A 22,043-nucleotide genomic window follows, 5' to 3' on the forward strand; every position below is an offset into this window, starting at 1 on the left:
GAATACAATAAACAAGCATTTATTAAACGCTGACGATGGGATAGGCTTACGTTAAATAAGCACCTGGTGAGAGATCTCATAAGCCCTTTCAATCCCATCGAGTTGGTACTGTTATGCCCATTTTATAGATGAAGCAACTGAGGCTGAGAGGTTACGAAGGTGTCCAAGGTCACAGTTGTACGCTAAGTAGTAGAGAAGCCGGCGTGGACACCCGACACCTGGCCCCAATGCCCGTTTTCTGGCTTTGCGCTGCCCACAGCCTCCTCGAGGGAGGGGATCACTAAGCCGCGTCCCCAGCGCCTACCGACAGAGAGCGTGCAGGCACTGTGGAACCGGGCAGAGGACGAGAGGAGAGGAGGTCGCGGGAGACCACCTGGGCGCCAGACGAACGCCCTTCCCAAAGAGGTGGTGAGGAAGAGTAAAGCACAGTTGGGAGAAGCAAATCGTCGTCTTGCTAGGCGGCCGCAGGGAAGATCCGGCCGAGATCGCATCAGCTGACGGCCCCGACTTGCCGCGGCTGAAGCGGCACCCACCCACCTCAGAGGGGTGCCCACTTCCAGTTCGCTTTCCTCCCCCGCCCGCCCGCCCGCCAGCCCGCGCGGCCCTGCAATCGAATCCAAACTAAGAAATGCTGGGGCTGGGTTGCTGGCGGGGGGGGGGGGGAAGGGGCGGCAGTTGCTGTTAAGAGTTTAGACCAATCAGCCCTCGGCCCCACTTCTCTCGACCAATAGGAAGTGGGCTAAGGCGCAGAGGCGGAAAGTGTAGCTACACGAACAGGCATCAGAGCCAATCAGCCATGGGCCTCGGTCCCGTCCGCCAACCAGCGGTAAGAGCGGGTCTGGGGGCTGGAGGCCGGAGCAGCTGTCAGGCTGAAGTCCAGCGAGCCAGCGCGGTGGGGCGGCTGGAGGAAGCGCGGCGCCGGGCCGGGCCCTGGAGATGGTCCCCGGCGCCGCGGGCTGGTGTTGTCTCGTGCTCTGGCTCCCCGCGTGCGTCGCGGCCCACGGTGAGCGGCAACGGGCGGGGCTGCGGGGCGGGGCGGGGCTGGCCCTCTAGCTCGCTCTCGTGTTGGGCCGGGAGTCACGGGTCACCTTGGGGACCCCGCGAGTTCGGGGCAGGGCAGGTCTGGGGATAGGCGACTGGACTGCGTGTGTTGCTGGTCCCCAGCGACATGAGCAGGGCATGGCCTGACGCTGGACTCAGTCCTCAGCTCCCCACGTCGAAGCAAGACTCCTCTCCACGCCCCCAGTAGCGCCGACCCAGATGGCTGAAGGGGCGACCAGAAGGAACAAGGGACAGCTAGAGATATTACAAGCTGGAGATACGTATGTGAGCACTCACGTACGCATACAGGAGCACATATTCTTACACGTGGGCTCACATGTACAGGCACACACGTACACACACAACTTGCTTGCACCTGAAGGGGCACATAAACATACACACCCATACACACACATGGGCACATAGGTATACCCACACTTGATTTACACAGATCAGCAGATGCAAAGGCCAGGCAAAGATGTGTGTGGGAAGGAGGAGGAGTTTAGTGTTAAGGCTTCTTGGGAACGTATCTGAATCTGATGGGAAGTCCCCACTCCCAGGATAAAAGGCTATAGAGTCCAGTGCCAAGCCAGTGGGACTCTATATGGTGGCTGTGTTTGGGCAAGAGACAAGGACAGCTAAAGCCACAGGCAGTCCTAACCCTGACACACAGTAGCGGCTTGATAGTTTGTTGACTGACTGCTTGACCTGTGGCAGCAGCTTCCACACTTCCACATTCCTCAATCTCTCTGGGCTGAAGGAAACCAGGGATTCAAATCCAGGTAAATATTAAACTTTGGTGCTGAAGAGAAGATCTCAAACCCCAGAAAAATCTGGTTGTTCTGAAAATTCTCTTCCTCAGTGCAATGGAGCTGAAAATAGTTGTTCATTCCTTCAACAACCTTTATTGAGCACCCACATATCCTAGCCTCTGTTACATAATGTGGATACAGCATTAAACTAAGCTACAAAACTGTGGTTCTTGCCTTAGTGGAGGAGACAGACATTAAAAAAAATTACGCATACTGTATAATTACAAATTATGTTGAAAGTGTCAATGGAGAAAAAGCTGATTTTGAAGGGGCATGGGGGAGAGCAGTGACAGGGCAGAAGGTTTCTCTAGGAAGTGACATGTCAGCTAGGTCTAACCAATGAGTAGGAGTGAGCCAGGTGAAGGGGTTGAGCTGGGGTGGGGTAAGGGGAAGAGGCCTCCCACGTAGAGGGAACAGTTGCAAGAAGACTCAGAGAAGTGAAGAAACTGAAAGGAGGCCAGGGAGGAGTAGATGAGCTTGTAGCAGCCAAGGGCCAGATGGAAGAGGATCCTGCAGGCCATAGTTAAAACTTCAGATTTTATTTTTAGCACAAAGGGCAGTTGTTGAAGGGTACTGGAGCCTGGTGACCTCGTCATATTTGCTTTACGATATTTTAAGAAGCCCCCTGGCTGTTGTTTGGGGGAATGGACGGTAGAGAGCAAGAATGGAGGCAGATAGACCAGTTAAGAAGCTGGACCTGTGAAGACAAGAAATGATAGTGGCTGGACAGGGGGCATGGCAATGGAACCGGAGTGAACTTTTGAAGTTCTAGTGAGAGTCGTTTTATACTCAAGCCACCACAGCTCCACCTTGAAACTCTCAGGTCCACTTCAGAGCAAAGATGGATTCATCCTGAGAGAGAGAACACAAAGGCTGTCATCTTCCTGGCCCCCCTGTGCAGCAGTAGCTGCAGCTGATCTCTCTGGGGTTAGTAACCCTCTCTGCATCAGCTCTGTCCTCCCCCGGGCAGAGACCATCTGTCTCACCCACCTGGAGGACTCACTTGGCTGAAGCTAGGTCCCTGAGGCCAGACTATAGCCAGCCCCATTGAAGACAAGGGGTCCATGATTTGAACTTGAACCAGCTTGTTCCCTGGAAGCTTCTCACCTGTACTCTTTATCTTTCAGGCTTACGCATCCATGATTATTTGTACTTCCAAGTGCTGAGTCCTGGAGACATTCGATACATCTTCACAGCCACACCTGCCAAGGACTTTGGTGGTATCTTTGTAAGTTCAGGGAGACCCTTTTCTCTCTGATCTTGTCTCCGTCTCCACCTCCATCCGACTAAGTAAGGTGACCCTCTCCTCCCTTCAACCAATACTTGAGTGCTGGGACAGGTAAGGGTGCAGAATGCAGCTCTGTCCTCCTGGGGCTGCTGTGCAGGGAGAAAGGGTTTCCAGCTAGCTACCCTTCTGGATGTAATACAGACTTGGGCACCAGACAGGGAGACTAGCTGTCTTCTTTGGGGTCATGAAACAGTGAGAAACCAAGGGCTAGCTCTGTCTGCACTATGTGACTTAAGGCAGGTTACTTCCCCTTTCTGGGTCCATAGCAACTCCCCTACGTATCTCATAGAAAGGCAGGGTAGAGGGGGACAACTAGATAAGCCTTTGTGAGAATTTAGTAAAAAATACCTCAGTGCCCAGCATACAGAAACCACTCCGTGTTCCCTTCACACTTTGTGAGGAACCAAGAGAATGGGGCTATCAGCCTAGTCTTAAAACTGGCACGTCTCCTCACTCTGACTTATCTAAATGTCTTTCAGCACACAAGGTATGAGCAGATTCACCTTGTCCCTGCAGAACCTTCGGAGGCCTGTGGGGAGCTCAGCAACGGTTTCTTCATCCAGGACCAGATCGCTCTGGTGGAGAGAGGGTAAGGAGCGGACAGAGACAGGCACCAGAGGAGGGCAGGTATAGGGTAGATTCTGAGATCAGTGTTGGTGGTGGTGCTCTGAAATAGCTGTTATTAATGGTCTTTAAGAAACGTCTTAAGATGATCCATGCCTTTTGGCCATTTATCAGAAATTCTCCTTGGTCCTTCTTTCATCCTTCCAGTGTTGACAGTCTGGAGGAGGGCTAGCTAGCACCTTGCCTTTCCTTTGTTCTCATCATCACCTCTTCCAGGGGCTGCTCCTTCCTCTCCAAGACCCGAGTGGTGCAGGAGCACGGCGGGCGGGCAGTGATCATCTCTGACAATGCAGTTGACAATGACAGCTTCTACGTGGAGATGATCCAGGACAGTACCCAGCGCACAGCTGACATCCCTGCCCTCTTCCTGCTCGGCCGAGATGGGTGAGGGCTCCTTGTCTCTGGCTGTATCAGCACCAGGCTGGGTGCCATGACTTGGGGAGGTCAAGGGAAATCACCAGTCCCTTCCCACAAGCCTCAGTTGGAGGGCCAAGAGTCCTTGGGCCAAACAAGTTGGAGGGCCCCAGCTGGAGGGCCTAGTTCTTGGGCTCTAGAACTCCCAGAGTGATGGGGACAGTGGGGCATGATGGGGTGCTGAGAAAGTGACCATCACCACCTACCTCTCTTCATGCCCTCCCAGCTACATGATCCGCCGCTCCCTGGAACAGCATGGGCTGCCATGGGCCATCATTTCCATCCCAGTCAATGTCACCAGCATCCCCACCTTTGAGCTGCTGCAACCACCCTGGACCTTCTGGTAGAAGAGTTGGTCCCACATACCAGCCTTAAAACAACTCTGGGCTGGGAAAGGAAAATCCAGGAATTCTGCTCTTTGGGATTTGGGGAGAGCACTTGGGGACAGGTGGAGCTGGGTAGAGGAAAAAGACTTAGGCCTTGGCTATGCTAAAAGCCACGCCATGGGCCTTCCCTTCCTCAGGGCCCCCAAACATCTCATGCTATGGGAAGAGTAAGAGGCCCCAGAGCTTCTTGGCTAGAGTCTGGAACAAAAGGGGCTAAAGGCAGGTGGGCTGAGAGCCACCTGTGACCTGTCACATTCCCACCTGCTCCAGCTTCCCCTTCCCAGGGTCTCCTCAGTGTACTTCACAGCAGTTGCTGGTGTTTGAGGAATTAATAAACCCTCACTGATTTTTTAGCAATAAAGCCTCTCATCAGGGTCACAACTGTGTCCTAGAATAAGAGCACATGGGTGGGAGGGGCCTTCATACTCATCTGGTCCTATGCCCTTATTTTGAGGGGGAGGAAACTGAGGCCCACAGAGGGTAAATGACTTACCCAAGGTCCTTTAGGACCAGTGCTTGGGCTGCTGCTAATCTTGGGTCCCAGTACAGCCTGCTTCCTGCTCAAGAACTCAGGAAGGCATGGGTCGGTCCCGAGAAGACTCCTCTAATAGCCGGCTCCTGGGGATCCACACTAGACTGCAAAAGACCCTTGCTCCTGGCATTTAGAAACATTTGCGCAGCAGAATGTAGGCACAGAGTGCAGAGAGGAGCCCAAACTGAGGAGCTGCAGCTCCCATCTCCTGCCATCACCTGGTCTAAAACTACGTGCCTCTGCACCACCTACGTGACTATTGCAGGCCCCAGGCAGCTTGTCGAATCCTTCTCCACAAAGCATTCCCGCAGAGGCCTATCACCACTCACACTTTATTGAGGACAGTGGGCAGGCGGGGGTGGGAGGGGGTGCTGACTGCTGTGAAGGAGTAAGAACCCGGGATAGGCCTCGCACAGGTGGGGCGCCACCCAATCATGATCTAAGACAGCCTATGGGCTGGGCACCTGCCCTCCCAGAGATCCCTCAGCAGGGGGATGTGGCGCCCCCCCAACCCAGGGAAGGTAGGCGACGAAATTGCAAGTGATGGGCTTTAATTCTCATAGCATCCAACCCAAGAGTGAGGGGTGGTGCAAATCGGGGGCGGGGTGGGGGGAGTGAGGGTGACACAGTCAGGGCTTAAGTCAGAATATCCAGCCCAGCTCCTCTAGGTTTCTGGAAGACTTCAATGTTCCTCTCTGGAGACCCTAAAGATGGAGATTGAGGCCAGGAGAGCCCCTCACTGTCCTATGTTAAACTGGTCCCAGAGAAGCCTTTTGAGCATCCAAACAAGGAGCGCAGGCCTGTCATGCCCCAGTGTCAGCCAAGCTGCTGGAGTCCTCGGTGGGAAAGAGTGTTGAGGAAGGGATGATGATCCCCCACATGCCCCTCCTGAGGGAGGCAGAGGCCTCTTCACACCCCATGTGGCCAGCCACTGTGCCAGGGCCTGAGAGGCAAGGCACAAGGTACAGAGATTCTGGAGTCTGGGGAAGGGGTTAATCTCCGCTCCCCCAGATGTCCAAATAGTGGGGGGGAGGAGGTGGGCAGAAGGAAGTATCCCCTTGGTTCAGTGTCCCTGGCACAGAGCCTCAGGGAAGGTGCTCTGGAGGCCAGGTTGCTCCTTCCTGCCTCTCCCAGCAGTGCTAGCAGGAGGCAGCTGCCTTGGCAGCTGCAACGGTGGGAGGCGGGGAAGAAGGTAGAGGCAGGTCACCCCCCTCCTTTCACTTCAGTGCGGGCAGACTGTCCTCAGATTGCCCTTTTGTTATCCCGTCTGTAGCAGGCTGAAAGGGGTGAATCCTCAGGTGGACAGGTAAGCATGGCCATGGGGCCAAGGGGAAGAAACGCTCTTAGGGCCTGACCTTGGCTGCAGCTGCTCACACCTGGAGTGTGTGTGTGTGCGCGCACGCGTGTTGTGCGGGGGCAGTTCTGAGAGGCTTGGGGACAGCGCAGGGCCTGAGCCACTCAGCAGCAGTGTCCAGGGCATGAGGTCTGGTGGGAGGTGAGTGCCTAGGGCCTAGGGTCCAGCCTCCGTCCTACTCTCCGGCAGAAACAGAGCTGGAACGGGGGGCAGGGGAGGGGGGTGTGGAGAAAGCAGACAAGGGGAGTGGGGAGTTCCTTCCGAGCCTCCTCTCTGCGGGGAGGCCCCCTTTTCCTGCAGGGTCTGGGGCAGGGGCCCCTTCCAGGCAGGGTGACATCACACATCAGTCATCTCATCCCCCAGCTCTGCATCTTCTGGCTCTCCTTCCTCCTCCTCTTCATCCTCCTCCTCCTCCTCCGAGGTCACATTGGGCTCATCAGCCTCTGCCAGGCATTTGGGGCAGGAACAGACAAACAGATAGTTCTCTCTGCAGGGGACAGGAGAGGGTGGGGAGGGCGAAGTCAGGCAGCCACAAGGATGGAGCCTCCGGGAGCCCAGCCGCCCAGCCGCCCACCGCAGCCCCGGCCGGCACCTGAGGATCCTGTGGCGGCTGTGACGGCTGCGCTCGCGCTGACAGCAGTCTAAGTAGCTGATGCAGATTTCCTGGGGGGCACAGAAGAGGTGGGGTCTGATGGCCTGTGCTCTCCCTTACATGGGAATAGGGTCTCCCCACCTGCTGCCCCACCTCCCAGGAGCCAGGCCCTCATCCATTTCCCTGTGCCCTCAGCACACCGCCAAGAGGCTCAAACCACTTGTGTCTGAGACGGAGAGGGGACTGTGGGTAGCCTCAGGCCATGGTTACAGGCAGTCAATGGCCAAGGTCTGTGGCTGGGGTCAGAGGTTATCTTGACAGGGTGCTACCTGCCCTGGAAGAAGAGTCAACCAAGGCTCTGTGCACTGTGCCAACAGCCCCCAAACATGCACATACACCATAGCCCAAGCCACAAAGAGCCATCTCTTGCTTTCTTAGAAGCTGTGGATTTATTGAAAGGTGGCTAGGAAGAAGAAGCTGGGCATATAGTCTATCACTGCTCTGAGGCTTTCTGGTTATTTTTTGAAGAACTGGGGGGTAGGGTGGGGCCAGAGCATAATCATGGGTAAAAAGATGCCTGCCCTGGGGCACGTGGGGATCAACCAAACAGCCAGAACTTGGGGCTCTAGCCACTGCTGCTCCCAGCGCCCCCCCACCCCCTACAGCTCCTAGCCCCCTCACCTCTCCTGGCTTGATATCCTCCAAGGCAGTGACATGCAAAAGGAAGTTGTTTTCTGGGAAGGAGGTCTCTGCATTGGGGACACAGCTGTGGTTACCTGGGTCATGAGAGGCAAGTCATAAGGACTGTTGACTAACAAAAATAACAGCCTTGCAGAGCACCGGCTCCCATCCTTCCTTGTTCTCTGACCCCTGCTAGGGCCATGCAGGTCCTGGCACCCAAGTTTCCCAACTCCCCGTCCAGTGCTCTTTCCTGAAGACCACAGGCACAAATGCACTCCCTCTTCCCACCCCCTCCCACCTGCCATCCCTGCCCCTGCTGTCCTTGGCCCTGGGCAACTTGATTCTCCATTGTTTCCAGGATCCCACAAAGGGAGGGATGGGGCTGTGAAAGGAATGGCCATGCCTGACCACTGAACTCAGTCCTGCCACAGTTGAGCCAGGCCCTTTGCAAGCCCAGTTTGGGAGGGGCAGAGTGGCCCCATGGCCTGGGAGGGGGGCTTACAGTGAGGAAACCAGAGTGGGAGAGGCTGAGATCTGGAAAAGACAATGGTGTGAGCTGGCTCTGCCCCTCCCTGTCAGGTGCTAAGGAGACTCGCCTTCTAGCCCTCCCAGGCCCTCACAACGCTCCCCTCCCAAGCCTGACAAGGCAATGGTGGTACAAAACCAAGGCTTCCGTTTGCAATAATCAAAACTCTGTGTCCTGCCTTAGCACAGGGCCTGGCCCACTAGAAGGTTTTAGGTATACACATATATTAAGTCCAGTGAATGAATGAATGAGAAAATGATGGCACGAAAAGGCCCAGGAGAATCCCCAAGGAAGCTCAGACCTAATCCTGCTCCCAGACTCCTCTCCATCAGCCTACAAGGGGCCACCCCTCCTCAATACCGGGACTCACAGCAGCTCTGAAGCACAAAGAGGCCAGATCCTTCACAGTTAAGAAACTCGCCAGTTGCTGTAAGACAGTAATATGCAGATGTTATTGGGGGGCAAAGGAACCTAGGCTTATGAGGGTAGCACTGGCTCTACTGTCTTGCCACCTGGTCACTACCAGTTCACCTGAACTCACTTCTTGGAGGCACGAGCTTTTCTGTACATGATATCACCCTACTCATCCAGCACCCCCACCCCCAGCATCGAGCCTCTGTATGGATCTCAGGGTCATGGCTTATCTACATGTCCTGTGGATAGATCTGAAGCTTCCTATAGGTCCAGAGGGATTATCTTCCCCATCCATTAGGTCAGAACTCCCTCAGGGGAAGACCGTGTGTCTGACTGGGGGGCATCCGAGGTTGGGTGAGACCAAGGCTCCATCTCACCAACCTGCCTCGATGTCCTTGTACAGCTGGTCAATGAAGGCGTCCAGCTGCTCTCGGTCCCGAGGCTTCAGCTCCAGAGCGTCACAGGCATGGACCCACTGGCTCAGGGAGCTGGGGGTCCCAGGCATCCATGGGTGGAGAGGAGGAGGCCTGGCTCACAGGGCTCTCCACCTCCAGGCAAGTTACGCCCACGTCTTTCTCCAGGGAAGGGGCCCATCTTCCCCAAAAGACCAAGGGCTCCCAAGAGCAAATTCTACCACCTCAGTCCTTCTGACTCCCACCACTGTGTCCAGTCCAGCTCTCCGGCCACAGAATCATACCTTACCCCATCCTAATCCTGGAAGGAGGTGTGCTACCTTCCTCTGTCAATCTCCCACCCCAGCCCTGAGGGACAAGTTCAATAGCTTTGGAACATTCTCTCCTAACCTGGTCCCAATTCCTTGGCCATTGGTCCCAACAAGAGCAAAGAGAGACCGGAATCCATCTGGTGTGAACCACTGTGGGGAGAAAGAAAAATGAGTGCTCAGGTTATAACCACTCGCTTTTCTTCCTGATACAACTCTCCGTTCGGGAAGTCTTCTGTGAGTCAGTCCCATCCAAACTTCATACCAAGTCAGCTCTGGCTCAGTTCTCCAAGTAGGTGGTGCTGACCTGCTTGCTCCTGGAGAACTGGAATGAGTAGAAGGCCATTGGTCCCACCTTCCCCACACTTACCTGGCTAAGCGCCTCCTCATAAAGGGCCTCCGTGAAGAGTCTCCGCAGAAGTTCCAGCTGGCCCTAGTTTAGGGGAAGCAGGGAGAGACGTGGGGGTTTGCCATTAGCACCCAGGCAGGGCCCAGAAGACCAGGTGAGGGAAGGAAAAAGGGCCAGCTCTGTAGAAGAACTTTCCCTGAAGGCAAAGGAAGCCCACAGAGTCTTTATTTCCAAAGAACCTTAGCACTCTGGTGGATTGTTCCAACCCAGGGTGGTGAACCCCAAATTCCTTTTTTTTTTTTAAAGATTTTATTTATTTATTTGACAGAGAGAGACACAGCAAGAGAGGGAACACAAGCAGGGGGAGTGGGAGAGGGAGAAACAGGCTTCCCGCGGAGGAGGGAGCCCAATGCGGGGCCTGACCCCACGACCCTGGGATCACGACCCGAGCTGAAGGCAGACGCCTCAGGACTGAGCCACCCAGGCGCCCCTGCTCCCTATTTTCCAGGGCTTGTACCAGGAGGGCTGAGGCAATGTGGCTTGGAAGGTCTGTCCTCACCGCCATCTTCCAGGCTCCCTGACCTGGCCTCCGGACCAGCTTGACTCCCCGCCTCCTCTCCTCAGAATGAATGTAGGAAGGCCCACCCCAGCTGCCCTGAAAACCCTGCCTGTACCTTCAGGCAGCTTCTGCATGGAAGTCTGCTGTCTTCAGTGAGAACGTGTTATCTTTGGGTGGGAGCGGGTACTCAGCACATTGGCAGCTAAAATCCTCCTGTTTCACGCTGCTCCCTCACCCTGTGGACCCCCAGCCCTCTGTTTTCCATTATAACTGACTTGCCCATTGCTATCCTATCATGAGATTCCGCCTTACCATGTCAGGGCACCCAACCTCTCCTTCCTCTGTCATCACCCCACTTCTCAACTCTTGGTCCATATTAGGTCACAAAGTTAAACAGTGGCAGGAATATAGGCCCTCTGAATAGATTTTTGGCCCCAGGCTCTAACCTCTTCCTGTGGTGGGAAGGGACCAAATGTGGAGTTCCTGTCAGGCAGCCACAGAACATCCAAGGCTGTTGGGGGTGGGGGAATCACAGGAGAAGCCTAACCTTGAATTTGTCCCCCAGGAGTTTGTGGACAATTTCCTCCTCCTCATTGGCTGTTTTATTACAGAACTGGGAGAAGAGCCTGATCCAACGATCTTTATCCTTGGCCTGCAGCAGAACAAATATACTTCAAAGTCACATTCATATATGCCCGTGCGTGCATACATGTGCACGCGTGGACTCAGGGACACCCGCCTCCTTGCTGCCCCTTGTGCCCAGGTAGGAGGATAGCCTGTGATTCTGAAGCCCCTGCCATCAGGGAAACACCAGCACACATGAGCTTCTCGATAGACCCTTCCTCGGCCTGGAGACTCCCTCCCCCCCCCCAACCCGCACCCAACCATCTCCCCAGCTGGGCCAGGCTAGCCGGTTCAACACCACTCGCAGAAACAGGAGGATGAGGCTGCGGAGCTTCAATGTTAATAGAAGGGGTTGGAGCGGCTCCTCTCACTTGACACACGAGGCACGATCCTGAGAAAGTGGCACCTGGAAGCTGAGTGCGTGACCTGCTACCGCACAGGACGCCTTCTCCTAGATCAGAGTCTCCTGCCAGACCTATGGTTAGCTGCTACTGATATTTCCACAGCCCAGGGGGAGCTCTGCATCCAAGCAATACTCCCTCTCGAGGTGAGGGGGAGACTGAGGCCAAGGGGCAAATGAAGTCAGAACCGGCCTCCCTGGCAGGGCCGGGTGGGCTCACCTGCTTCACCGTGGCCACCATCCGGGCCATCAACATGATGCTTGCCGTCTCAGGGGGGTAGTGAACACTCCTGGGGAGAAAGAAAAAGATTTCGCCTAGAAATTCCCTCCCTAGTAGCTGCGTTCAGGGAAGCCCAGTCTGACTGCTACAGAGAATCCTTCCAACCCACTCCCTTCATAACCAAAGAGAGGAAGTCATTGGCAAGGATGTGGTTAGGCCTTTACATCCCTATGGGCGCAATGGGGCTCTTCCTGGGAGTGTGTAAAATGCTGAGGGTGGTGGGACTGGTGGCTCACACTGAAGGTGATGTGACCTCTGTTTAACCCTAAGATGGAGGAAAAACCTGCGGGATGGCAATTTCAGAAAGATGACTGCGTCTGCTGGTCTCAGGCAGGCAGGCAGAGAGGGAAGATAAAGGGAAGAAGAAATGAAATGGTACCTACCTCCAGGCCTCCTGCAGCTTATTGAGAGGATGCAGGGGGTCATCCTGGGAGGGCCCTGGGCACAGGACCTGATGGTATTGCTCAGCAGCTGCCAGTCGACATTCTGCACTGCAGTACACCACCTGGTGGAGTGGGTGGAGGTCAGCACCCTAGGATCTGGCCATGGGGGCAGGCGCAGATGTCCCTCAGTGGTGCTCGCCTCCGCTAACTGCGTTCCCTCTCTGAGCAGTAGCTCAGTGGCATCACGAAAGCAGAAGGCACACAGTGCACCAGGTGAGAGGGGCACCCAGCCTTGTTAAACTATGGGATGGAGAGAGCTTTCAGGCAGAGGGAAGAGCCCCTGCCAGGCTCCCGGGAAGAGGGTAAGTTCCCACCAGACCTATTTTCTAGACAGTGGGACTGGGACAGGAAGGACAAAACAACGGAACAGTAACGGAGCCTTCTGAGTGTCTTCCCCTCCATCATGGCTCACAGGGGCCATGAGCAGGTCTGTTGTCATTCCCGTCTCCTCACAGAGAACTTCAGCTAAGACCCCTCCCCCTGCCCCCTTCCAGGTGCACTCCCCAGGGATGCTCACCTGACACTGGGGACAGTTCTGGTGGAGGTCCTTGCGCACGGCACACAGCTCAGGGTGAGGCAGAACCTGGCCTGGCTTCCCAGTCAGCCTCTGGGCATTCTCCTCTGCCTTCTCCAGTGCCCGAAGGCAGTGATCACAGGCTGAGGGAGAGAGCCACACAGGACAATGTGAGTGTCTTTAGAGAAGGGGCCATGTTTTGTCTTGTTCGCAGCAGTATCCCCAGGGCTAAAAATAGTGGCTGGCACACAGTAGGTGCCCAACGAACATTTGGGAAGTAAGTGAACGAACGACTGTGTTAAAGAACAGAATGAGTGAATGATTTCACATGCATTCCAAGGCAGACTGGTTTTCTTCCCTCTCTGGAGTCCCACCCCTTCTGTCAGGCACTCCCCCCTTTCCCAGTGGGGCTTAGTCTGTGGGGCTTCCCTCCTAGCCCCCAGACTGCACTTTCCCCACATTCTGCAGCCAAATGACCCTCCTTTCATGTTTGTCTCTAGCCTTAAGAAAAGTGTGAAAAAAGCATGCGGCTGGAAAAGCTAAGGGCATCCTACTTGCTTCTGACCCCACGTGGCCTCCTCTTGGTGGAGGGCTGCACTTCGGCACAGAGCCCTTCAGCATGACACCCAGGCCCTTATACTCTGGCTCAGACTGAGTTCCACCTGAGCGACAGCCCCCAAGGGAGCAGGCTGGAAGAGCCCCTCTACTGCTCACTCCCAGCCCCAAATGCCTTGAGACTAGAGAGAAGCATGGTTCTCAGGCACGGTTCTCCAAGGGAAGATGAACTTTTCTCCCAACACCTGAAGTCCCAGGGCCATCAGCTAATGTAACTGTCTTCCATGCACAAAGGCAGCTGGGCCCAGCAGCCGGAGGAGTGGATGAGATGTGCTTACCTCGGTAGCGATAAAGTGCATTCCAGAGAAACTGCGCAGCCACCACGGGCCGTTCTACAAAGACGGTGTCCCCCTTCCGGATCAGCTGTGTGGCAAACAGCCCTTTTCCCTACCAGGGCACAGAAGGAACAGGATGGCCATAAGGGGAGAAAGGACCCAGTTCCAAGGGCTCCCGGAGGGCTGCCCAGCATCACCCCCCACACGCCTCCCTCTCAGGAGAGGCCTCTGCCTTGGGAGGGTTCACGGAGCAAAGTCAGCACCCTCCATAACTGCCTCCTCTGGAAGTGCAGCTCTGACCTACTTTCAGCCACACTTCTTTCAGCCTGTTCAGAGCAGAGGGACTGGGATGGGGAGGGAGCCACCATTGTCAGCCAGAGGAGCAGAATTTTTGGAATGGCCGCAGGAGCGCCGAGGCTCCTGTACCGGGAGCTGGTAACGACAGGGCAGTCTTCTTGGTGTCACCCATGTGCCCCTCCAAGATCCTGGCAGTGAGGCTGCTGCTCAGGGTTGCAGAAGGCTCCTGTACCACAGAAGAGGGAGGCCTAATTTGGGGGAGAACGTGCCGTATTTCTCTGGTCCGTGGGGTACTCACAGGACCCAGCCAGTTTTCAGTGTTAGGGAAAGGAATGACTGAAAGGAATGACGAATCCTAGCACCAACCCTAATACTACCTGCTGTGACCTTGGAGCCAATTGTTTCTTTGCATCTGTTTTGTATATGAAAAATATTATCGTAATACCTACCAGGTAGTTTCCAGGATGCACCTCAGCCCAGGTGAATGTACCTTATGAGCTTTAGCTCCTTACTACTCAAAATGACGTGATGGATGGGCAGCATGGGCATCATCTGGAAGACTGTTAGAAATGCAGAATCTCAGCCCCTCCTTCCCCACCCCCCTCAAACAGACCTGCTGAAGCAGAATGTGCATTTTAACAAGATGCCCAGGTGATTCACATGCACATTAAAGTCTGAGGAGCTCTGGTCTAAAGCACTGTACACATCACATAAGACATGAAGAGGTGCAGAGGGACTCAGGAGACAGCTTCAGGACCCAGGCAGTTACTGGCCCTCTGGGGCACTTACTCCCACGGTTCACTTAGAGAAGAGGGGTGCTGCCCTTGGCAGCACTGAACTGTCACAAAAGGAGAAAGAAAGAAAGAAAAGAAAGAAAAGAAAGAAAAGAAAGAAAGAAAGAAAGAGAGAGAGAGAAAGAAAGAGAAAGAAAGAAAGAAAGAAAGAAAGAAAGAAAGAAAGAAAGAAAGAAAGAGAAAGAGAATAAGAAAGAGAATAAGAAAGAAAGAAAGAAAGAAAGAAAGAAAGAAAGAAAGAAAGAAAGGGGAAGGAAGGAAGGAGAGGGAGGGAGGGATGGATTGATTGACACAGCGGTAAATCATCCCGTCATGTGGCCTCTCAGGTAGCTCCCTGTTTCCTTCTAGCACTGGCACTGTGGCTAGATAGCAGCACCTCCCAAAGTCAGAGAAGCAGCGATGTGTAGACCAGGATGGCCCTGAGCAACCCATGAGCTACAGATCTCAACCCTGAACAACTTTGGGAGCTCCAACCACAGAGTGGGACAGCTGGAACAAAACCCCTGGGCAGAGCCGTTGATGTACCCTTGGTTGTCTTCTTGGAACCCCACCTCCATGCCTTTTAGCACTGGACCCAATCTAGCAAAACGAAAAGATAGCCTTCCTCTATGGGACAAAGGGAGATGAACATGGACCCACATTATCCCGGACAATCTCAAATCTCAACGCTGGGTAAACAACGATGTCTTTCTCTTTCCAGAGGACGAAATGCAGAAAATATTTAGTAATCAAAAACAAAGGGAACAGAATCAGAGCTGGTTCCTTTATAAAACCACTCATCCCCCAAACATAAGAGTGTTTCAAGAAGAGCAGCTCTCATTAATATTACCAAGAGGCTTGGAGAGAAGTGAACCTGAATGCAAAGGGCATAAACTTGCAAAGATAGTTCCAACTTGAAAAATAAGTTTTAGAAAAAAGTTTGTGCAAAATTCTAAGACTATGTAGTAAATTTTAAAAGCTTTACTAAATGGATGATTTTCTAGGAAAATATAAATTACCAGAACTGAATTCAAAAGGAAGAAAGCCTAGAGAAAGAAGCAGTGCCGATATATGCCTGACCCACACCAGTATGGCATTCTGGTTGGCATTCATCCTCTTTGGTCAGACACTATCATGTTCTGATTGGTCCTGTCCCTGGCACAGTAGTTGGTAAATTTTTGAAAGATCACTCCTGCCAATATCCAGAGAAGCAATAGAGAAAATAGTCCAAACAACCATGTGAGGCCCCTAGTCCATATGGTTCATGAGCCACCTCTCTCAAGCCAAAGAATAAGTAATTCTCATGCTATTTAAACTATTCAGTAACAAAGAAAAAAATGGAAAGCTTCTCCATTTTACCAAAAAACAAGCATAATTCTGATGTGGTAACCTGAGGAAGATAGCACAAAGAAAAAACCTACAGACCCAGTCTCACTTGATGAATACAGATGCAAAAAGCCTGGGACAATCCATCTTGTCACCATGTCTAAGTGGGTATGTGATCTTCTCCAGCTTCAGATCAGATGTGGGCATGGAGAGGCTGGCCAGCTCGTTCTTCCAGAGGTGGGGTTTGATAGAAGGCTGGGACAGGACAATTGGGCAAGCAGAGGGGCTGAAGGGATGAAGTGAGAGGAAGAAGGGAAGAGAGGAGGGACTGAGAGATAGGGGGTGCAGTGCATGGGAAGGTGACTATCTCTGCGTGCTAGGAGTGATGGAACCCCGACACCATCAAACTATGAGCAGATCAAGAACACCAGAGGCCTGTGTGCAGATAGAGATGTGAGCGGCTGAGGAGGCCAAGGATAAAGGGGAGCTGCTTTACCATGGAAGGAGAGGAATGCTCCAGATGTGTCTGGAGTGGAAAGAAGGCAATGGAAGCTTGGGTTGGGGAGAGCAGGAGGCAGATAACTGACTAGAAGGCTGACATCTTGTGGGGGGGACCAGGGATACACACAGCCATTACACATGATAAATTATTCAAACTCCTCAGGAAACAAAGAAATGTAAATGAAAACAAAGCAATACCATTTTGCACATATAATTTGGCAAAGCGAACTAGGAAAAAAAATACTCTGCTGGAGAGAACAAAAGGATGTGTGCACAGAAATTGAGCTCCAAGACCTTTTATCTCAGGGATGAAAAATAAAATACAACATAAAAGTCCATAAGTAAGCAGTTGGTTGAATGCGCTGTGGCCATCCCCTGAAACAGCTCTTAAAAATATTTAGAAATAGGTTTATTGACGTTGATTTACTGCTGCATCAAACAGCGATTTCTAAAATTGTAATTTTAATGTCCACGTATTTGCATAAGTATAGGATTATGAGTGATTCTTACCTTCTCTTTCCTTACATGCATTTTTAGCATTTTTCTACAATTAACTTTTAAAACATAATACTATAACGACAAAAAAACCCAAAACAAAACAAAACAAAAATAGTATAACGACAAAATCATGTCACTCCTCTGTTTAAACGCTTCAAATGCTCCCACGGGCTTCGAGCTCTGTTTCAAATTCCTTACCATTCCGAGGCCTTTCGTGAAGGGTCCTAGCCTCTCTCCACACCCCATTTCCAAATCTCACTCCGAAAGTTCCCTGAGGACCCAGGCCTTTTTGTACCTCAGTTCCCTCTGCTCAGCATATCCCCGCCCACCATACCTGCGGCCCCGCAGCAAAGTCCCCCAGCACCGCCCGAAAAGCCCGGCGCCACCCTCCCCCCGGCCCCGCCCCGGCCCCGCCTGGAGCAACGGGTGCAGGGCTCCCGGCTGCCGCGCCGGGTCCCGCGGGAAGGGGGCGCGCGCACGGAGACTTCGGAGCCCCCGGTCCACCGCGTGACCTCCCCGGAAGCCTGCGCGCGGGGACAGACAGGGAGCCCCCGGGCCGCGAGTAGGGACCGAGCCGCAGAGTCCGAGCTGCAGAGGAGTTTCTAGGCTTCGGGCCTGGGATCCCGTGGGGCTGTCTCCAAGGCCAGACAGGGTAGAGGGCTCCCGGCGGGTCCGCCTTAGCCTCACCTTAGAGCTGTTTACGAAGCGGACTTCCACGGCGACCCGGGCCCTGCCCGCCACGCCCACGCAGAAGGAGAACACGTCGCACATGGAGGCCGCCATCTTGGACACGCCTCCGCCTTTTGACCCTTGACCCCGCCTCGACCCAGGAGGCCCCGCCCCTTCCCGGCCCCGCCCCCGGCGTGTGTGTCTGAGGTTTTGAGGGTTTGCGCCCTAGCGAGTCCGAATCTAATCTACATGTTTAGGTCGATTGGTTCGGTGGCTGGATGCAGCTGGGTCTGCCTTTGCGTTTTACATTTGTGCGGTTTTTCGTGTCTTCGTACGTACCTGTGTATCATAGCCTATGGGTGTGTGTATAGTTTTGATGTATCTTTGTCCACTTCGTGTTTATGCGCCCTGTTGTCTCTGTCCACCCATTGGCCCGTTTTGAGTCAAGCGCTCTTTGGACCCAGCCGAGGCGGGGGCGGGGTGTGTGTGTGTCAGGGCGGAGGTTGGGGTGGGGACAGCAGCCGGCCGACTTCTACCCTCTCTGATCTACCAGAAAGGAGGGACTAGCTTACTGCACCTATCCATCCTACTCGGTCGGGTGCAAGAATTCCCCTTTCCTTGGGCCTTCAAGCTGGACTTGTGCTTCTCTCAGACCCTTCAGGGGCATAGGGACCTTGCAGCCTAGGGGTGGTGTTAGGGGGTACACGGTGGACCTCAAGTCTGAGGACCCCTGAAATTGTATGCAGGAGTGTGCATGTGTACATTGTCCTGGGAACAGGAGAGGGGCTTGTTCATTCAGGACCCCACATAGCTGAAACCACTGACTTTTAGCATCTGTCCCCACAGCCAAGCCTGACCACCATGCCTTGCTTCCTTGCCCTCCAATGGATTTTGTGCTACTTGAAAAAGGACATGTATCTGCTTCTGTTATGGTCTCACGGAGACATCGGGGGATTGGGTAGAGTCCAGTAACTGCTGAATAGCTTAACTGTTTTATTTTTAAAAAGTGAGTCAGTTGAAGAGGCAGGTGCTGGAAGAGGCAGATGCAGCTGGATCCCTTTGATTAACAGTTGACTTTGGGTCCAGCATTAGGAAGGATTTCCCTGAAGACTGGGAGAGAGAAGGGCTCTTGAAGCTGGACCCCGCCCTCCCTCAAGCCCGTGGCCTAGTGTCTGGGAGAGGATGGTCTACCACCACTTGGAGGCATGTGGTTTTTCCAAGGCCACCTCTGCTCCCTGCCTTTCTCTCCCTCAGAACACTGCAGACAGCAGTGGGGACCGTGCCTTCTCCCACCACCAGGTGGCAGGGCAGGCCTCTTTCACTAGCTCACTTCAGTACCCAGAAGCCATTCTAGATTATCAATACCGTCAACAGAGGCCTGCCCAGGAATGTAGAGCATTAAAGAAATCAGCTCTGGAATTGCTGGTGACTGGCCTCACAGGAGTAGGCTATCAGCAGGCTTCTTAGAAACTGAGCAGCTTCCTGGGAAGGAAAGGGAACCATGAGTTAGGGTCTTGAAGGAGAAATTATAACTGTCTCATGGAAATACAGGAGTCTGTGACAAAATGCCTGCCTTGACAAAGGCAGAGCCAAAGTGCTCTATTTTATGTAATGATGGAGAGGTGCCAAGGTGGGTAGCTAGAGGGAAAAAGATGGTAGTCAGGGTAGCATGTCTGCTCCTAAGTAGGCAGCTGGGGCTGAGCTCCTGAAAATGGTAACAGTTCAGACAAAACAAAACTTTGGGAAACTCTGAGAGGTAGGAGGCTAACTGGTTTACCTTTCCCCCCCTCTTTGCTCTCAACTTCACCATCTCTGGTGGGGAGGAGGCTTCTAGGTCCAGACACATTCAAAGAGGCCTCTTCTCCACAGCCAGACCAGGAAAAGATTAATCCCTGGAGAGGCCAGTGCTGGTGCAAGCACCACACCCACAGGACCCACCTCTAGGTGAGTCCTAGAAACCTTAACACTTGCTGAACACTTAGGCCTGGGCCTGGCATACTGTAACAACTTTACAGACATCCTGTCGGCTCTGGGAGGACGAAGTTGTCAGTGCACCCATTATACAGATGAAGAAAAAAGGCTCAGTTTTAGTGAGTCCCCCAAGAAGAACTAGCTCAGACAGCCTAGGTTGAGCCTCTGTCCCAGTCCTTAGCTGTCCACTCCTGACTCAGTGTCTTCTCTCTGGATGCTGTCATCAGAGCTCCTGGAGGGCTCATCCTGGAAGGCAGCCACGGCAGACACAGCTGGCAGCTTCAGCCTTTGCTGCTTCTGATACTTGACCCTGCGGTTTTGGAACCAGACCCTCACCTACAATCAGAGGCAATGATCAGAGATTAGAATGTGACCAGCAGTCCCACGGTTTCCCCTATTCCACAGTGCCCACTGCTCTCTGGGCCCACATTTGTTCTTTCTTCTAAAAGAAGCATCTCCTCCAAGACACCCTTCCCTAGAATTTCAGACACCATTTGTTCACCCAAATATTTATTGAGCTCCTATTATGTACTAGGCACCATCCTAGGTGATGGTGATACGGGGTGAGCAGTAGAGGTATGGTCCCTGACCTCATGGAACTTACAAATAAGAGAGAGACAAATAACAAACATGGAAACAAAAACACAAATGGGGGTTTGAACCTCCCTGAGGAACCAGCACTTAAGCTGAGGCTCAAAGGGTAAGAGACCAGTTTAATGCGGACAGAGAAAAGCAGGCTGGATCAGGAGACAACTTGTAGGAAAGCTTGGGGTGTTTGAGGACCAGAAAAGAGGCTGAGGTATCTGAGAGTGAGATGGGGAAGAAAGGGACAGTAGAAGTCAGCAGGGGCCAGATCACCCAGGACCATGGAGGCTATGCGTAAGGAGTATCAGCTTTGAGGCTCTTAAGTGGGATGTGACATAGTCCTGTTTGCACCTCAAGTGAATTGCGTACCAGGCTGCTTTGTGAAGAATGGATGAAAAGGGATGCAGAGAGACAGCTGGGAGGCTATTGCGATGATCCAAAAAGAGCTGGGACCGGGATGAACTAGGGGCAATGGAGAAAAATGAAGCGATCCCAGCTGTATTTGAGTACAAGTGACAAGGCTTGGTGATGGATTGGAAGTGGGAGAGGAGGAATCTAGGATGACTTGGTATTTTGAGCAACCGGACGGATGGTGGGGCTGTGAGTAGGGAAAGGAACAGATCTAGAGAGAAAAAAAGTCAAGAACTGAGGTTTAGACTTGTTAAGTTTGAAATGCCTACCCAGAAGACATCCAAGTGGAGACCTCAAGAAGTTAGGTAGATGTACATGTGAGAGGGGAGGGGAAAAAAAAAAGGGAGTGAGCTAAGGTACAAACCTGGGAGTTGTTGGCTTATAAATGGTATTTAAAACCATGGGATTAAATGAGATCAGCTGGAGGGGTGGACAACAAATAGGAGGTCACAAAGAGTACCCTACAACAGAGGTGACAAAGAAGTGGCCAGAGAGCTGGAAAACCAAGAATGCAGTGTCCAGAAGCCAAGAGAAGTGCGTGTCAATAAGAGAAGGAGTAGTCAACTGTACTAAGTGGGGAGTAAGATAAGGAAAGGAAAGCATCTGCTGACTTTGGCAAACATGGAGGTCCTTAAGAGATCCTGAGAAGTTCTGATGGAATGGGAGGGAAAGAATTCATGTTGGAATGAGTACACGGAGACAGGGGCTATAACAAGTTCTTGGGAAGTCTGCCCATGAAAAGAGCAGAAAAATGGTGTAGTGGCTGGAGGAGAGTATGGAGGTCAAGTGAATGTTTATTATTTTTAATATTTAGGGGCGCCTGCGTGGCTCAGTCATTAAGCGTCTGTCTTTGGCTCAGGTCATGATCTTGGGGTCCTGGGATCGAGCCCCACATTGGGCTCCCTGCTCAGCAGGAAGCCTGCTTCTCCCTCTCCTACTCCCCCTGCTTGTGTTCCTGCTCTTGCTATCTCTGTCAAATAAATAAAATCTTAAAAAAAAAAATTTAGTCCCTTGAACAGAATTTCATCATCACCTCCTTTTTTAACATGCAAACAAAGTTCTAGATTAATATCTGGATTAATGTGTGTTGTTCCCATAATGTGGTTTCAAATGGGACTATTTTCCTCATTCATGTAGGGAGTGTGTTAATGATTAGGGCTTGTCTCCCCCAGTGGCCTGGCACAGAGGAAGAAGGCCCATGTCTTCCCCCCAACCTCACCCAGGGCCTTCTGGAGAGCAGCGTTGGCCCCCAGGTATAGCCCTAGTCCCACAGGAGTCCCTGCTCCCACCTGATTCTCCGTAAGGTTGAGCTGGGCCGCCAGCTGAGCTCTCTTCTTCCCCACAAGATTGTGCTGCTTTGTAAACACGTTCTCCAACTCTTCCAGCTGCTTCAAGTTAAACATAGTCCGAACCCTCTTTTGGGGTCTCTCAGTGTCCTGAAGTTCCTCTGCTGGAGCCCAGTCTGGGATGCCCCAGAAGCCTGAGCAGTGAGCCAGCTCTAAGCCTAAAGAGCATATGTGTACACACACACACACACACACACACACACACACACACACACACACACA

The 22,043-nt window shown here is 52.9% G+C and overlaps 3 protein-coding genes across 6 annotated transcripts in view; 1 reads left to right on the forward strand and 2 right to left on the reverse strand.

Moving 5' to 3' along the window:
• The first annotated feature begins 832 nt into the window (after positions 1 to 832).
• PRADC1 (protease associated domain containing 1) lies at positions 833 to 4,946 on the forward strand. Its single transcript, XM_025868399.2, has 5 exons — positions 833 to 1,003; positions 2,981 to 3,081; positions 3,621 to 3,730; positions 3,982 to 4,149; positions 4,406 to 4,946. The coding sequence occupies exons 1-5, from the start codon at positions 937 to 939 to the stop codon at positions 4,524 to 4,526; spliced, it is 567 nt and encodes a 188-aa protein (XP_025724184.1). The 5' UTR covers positions 833 to 936; the 3' UTR covers positions 4,527 to 4,946.
• A 104-nt stretch (positions 4,947 to 5,050) lies between these two features.
• SMYD5 (SMYD family member 5) lies at positions 5,051 to 17,657 on the reverse strand. 2 transcript variants are annotated; one of them, XM_025868397.2, is made up of 13 exons: positions 17,527 to 17,657; positions 13,448 to 13,556; positions 12,558 to 12,697; positions 11,981 to 12,102; positions 11,538 to 11,607; positions 10,841 to 10,945; positions 9,756 to 9,818; positions 9,468 to 9,538; positions 9,046 to 9,152; positions 8,621 to 8,677; positions 7,725 to 7,819; positions 7,044 to 7,114; positions 5,051 to 6,938 (listed from the first exon to the last, which is right to left on the reverse strand). In XM_025868397.2, the coding sequence occupies exons 1-13, from the start codon at positions 17,620 to 17,622 to the stop codon at positions 6,788 to 6,790; spliced, it is 1,257 nt and encodes a 418-aa protein (XP_025724182.1). In that variant the 5' UTR covers positions 17,623 to 17,657; the 3' UTR covers positions 5,051 to 6,787. The 2 variants fall into 2 exon arrangements, with proteins under 2 accessions (XP_025724182.1, XP_025724183.1); XM_025868398.2 differs by lacking the exon at positions 17,527 to 17,657 and adding an exon at positions 17,038 to 17,230.
• An 824-nt stretch (positions 17,658 to 18,481) lies between these two features.
• NOTO (notochord homeobox) overlaps positions 18,482 to 22,043 on the reverse strand; it is a 5,203-nt gene continuing 1,641 nt past the window's right edge. Inside the window, exons 2-4 of one of the 3 annotated variants that reach the window (XR_012379576.1) lie at positions 21,765 to 21,979; positions 18,874 to 19,815; positions 18,482 to 18,618 (exon numbers count right to left, since the gene is read on the reverse strand). Coding sequence is in view for 1 of the 3 variants with exons in the window: in XM_025868646.2 (XP_025724431.1) it covers positions 19,657 to 19,815; positions 21,765 to 21,979 (374 nt within the window). In the remaining 2 variants the exon portion in view is untranslated. Of the gene's footprint in view, positions 19,816 to 21,764; positions 21,980 to 22,043 lie in introns of all 3 variants that reach the window. The other 2 variants (XR_012379577.1, XM_025868646.2) reach the window with 2 other exon arrangements.

Source organism: Callorhinus ursinus, unplaced genomic scaffold (genome assembly GCF_003265705.2).
Source record: "Callorhinus ursinus isolate GAN/ISIS: 27379988/994484 unplaced genomic scaffold, GSC_fseal_2.0 scaffold10, whole genome shotgun sequence".
Taxonomy (NCBI): Eukaryota; Metazoa; Chordata; class Mammalia; order Carnivora; family Otariidae; genus Callorhinus; species Callorhinus ursinus.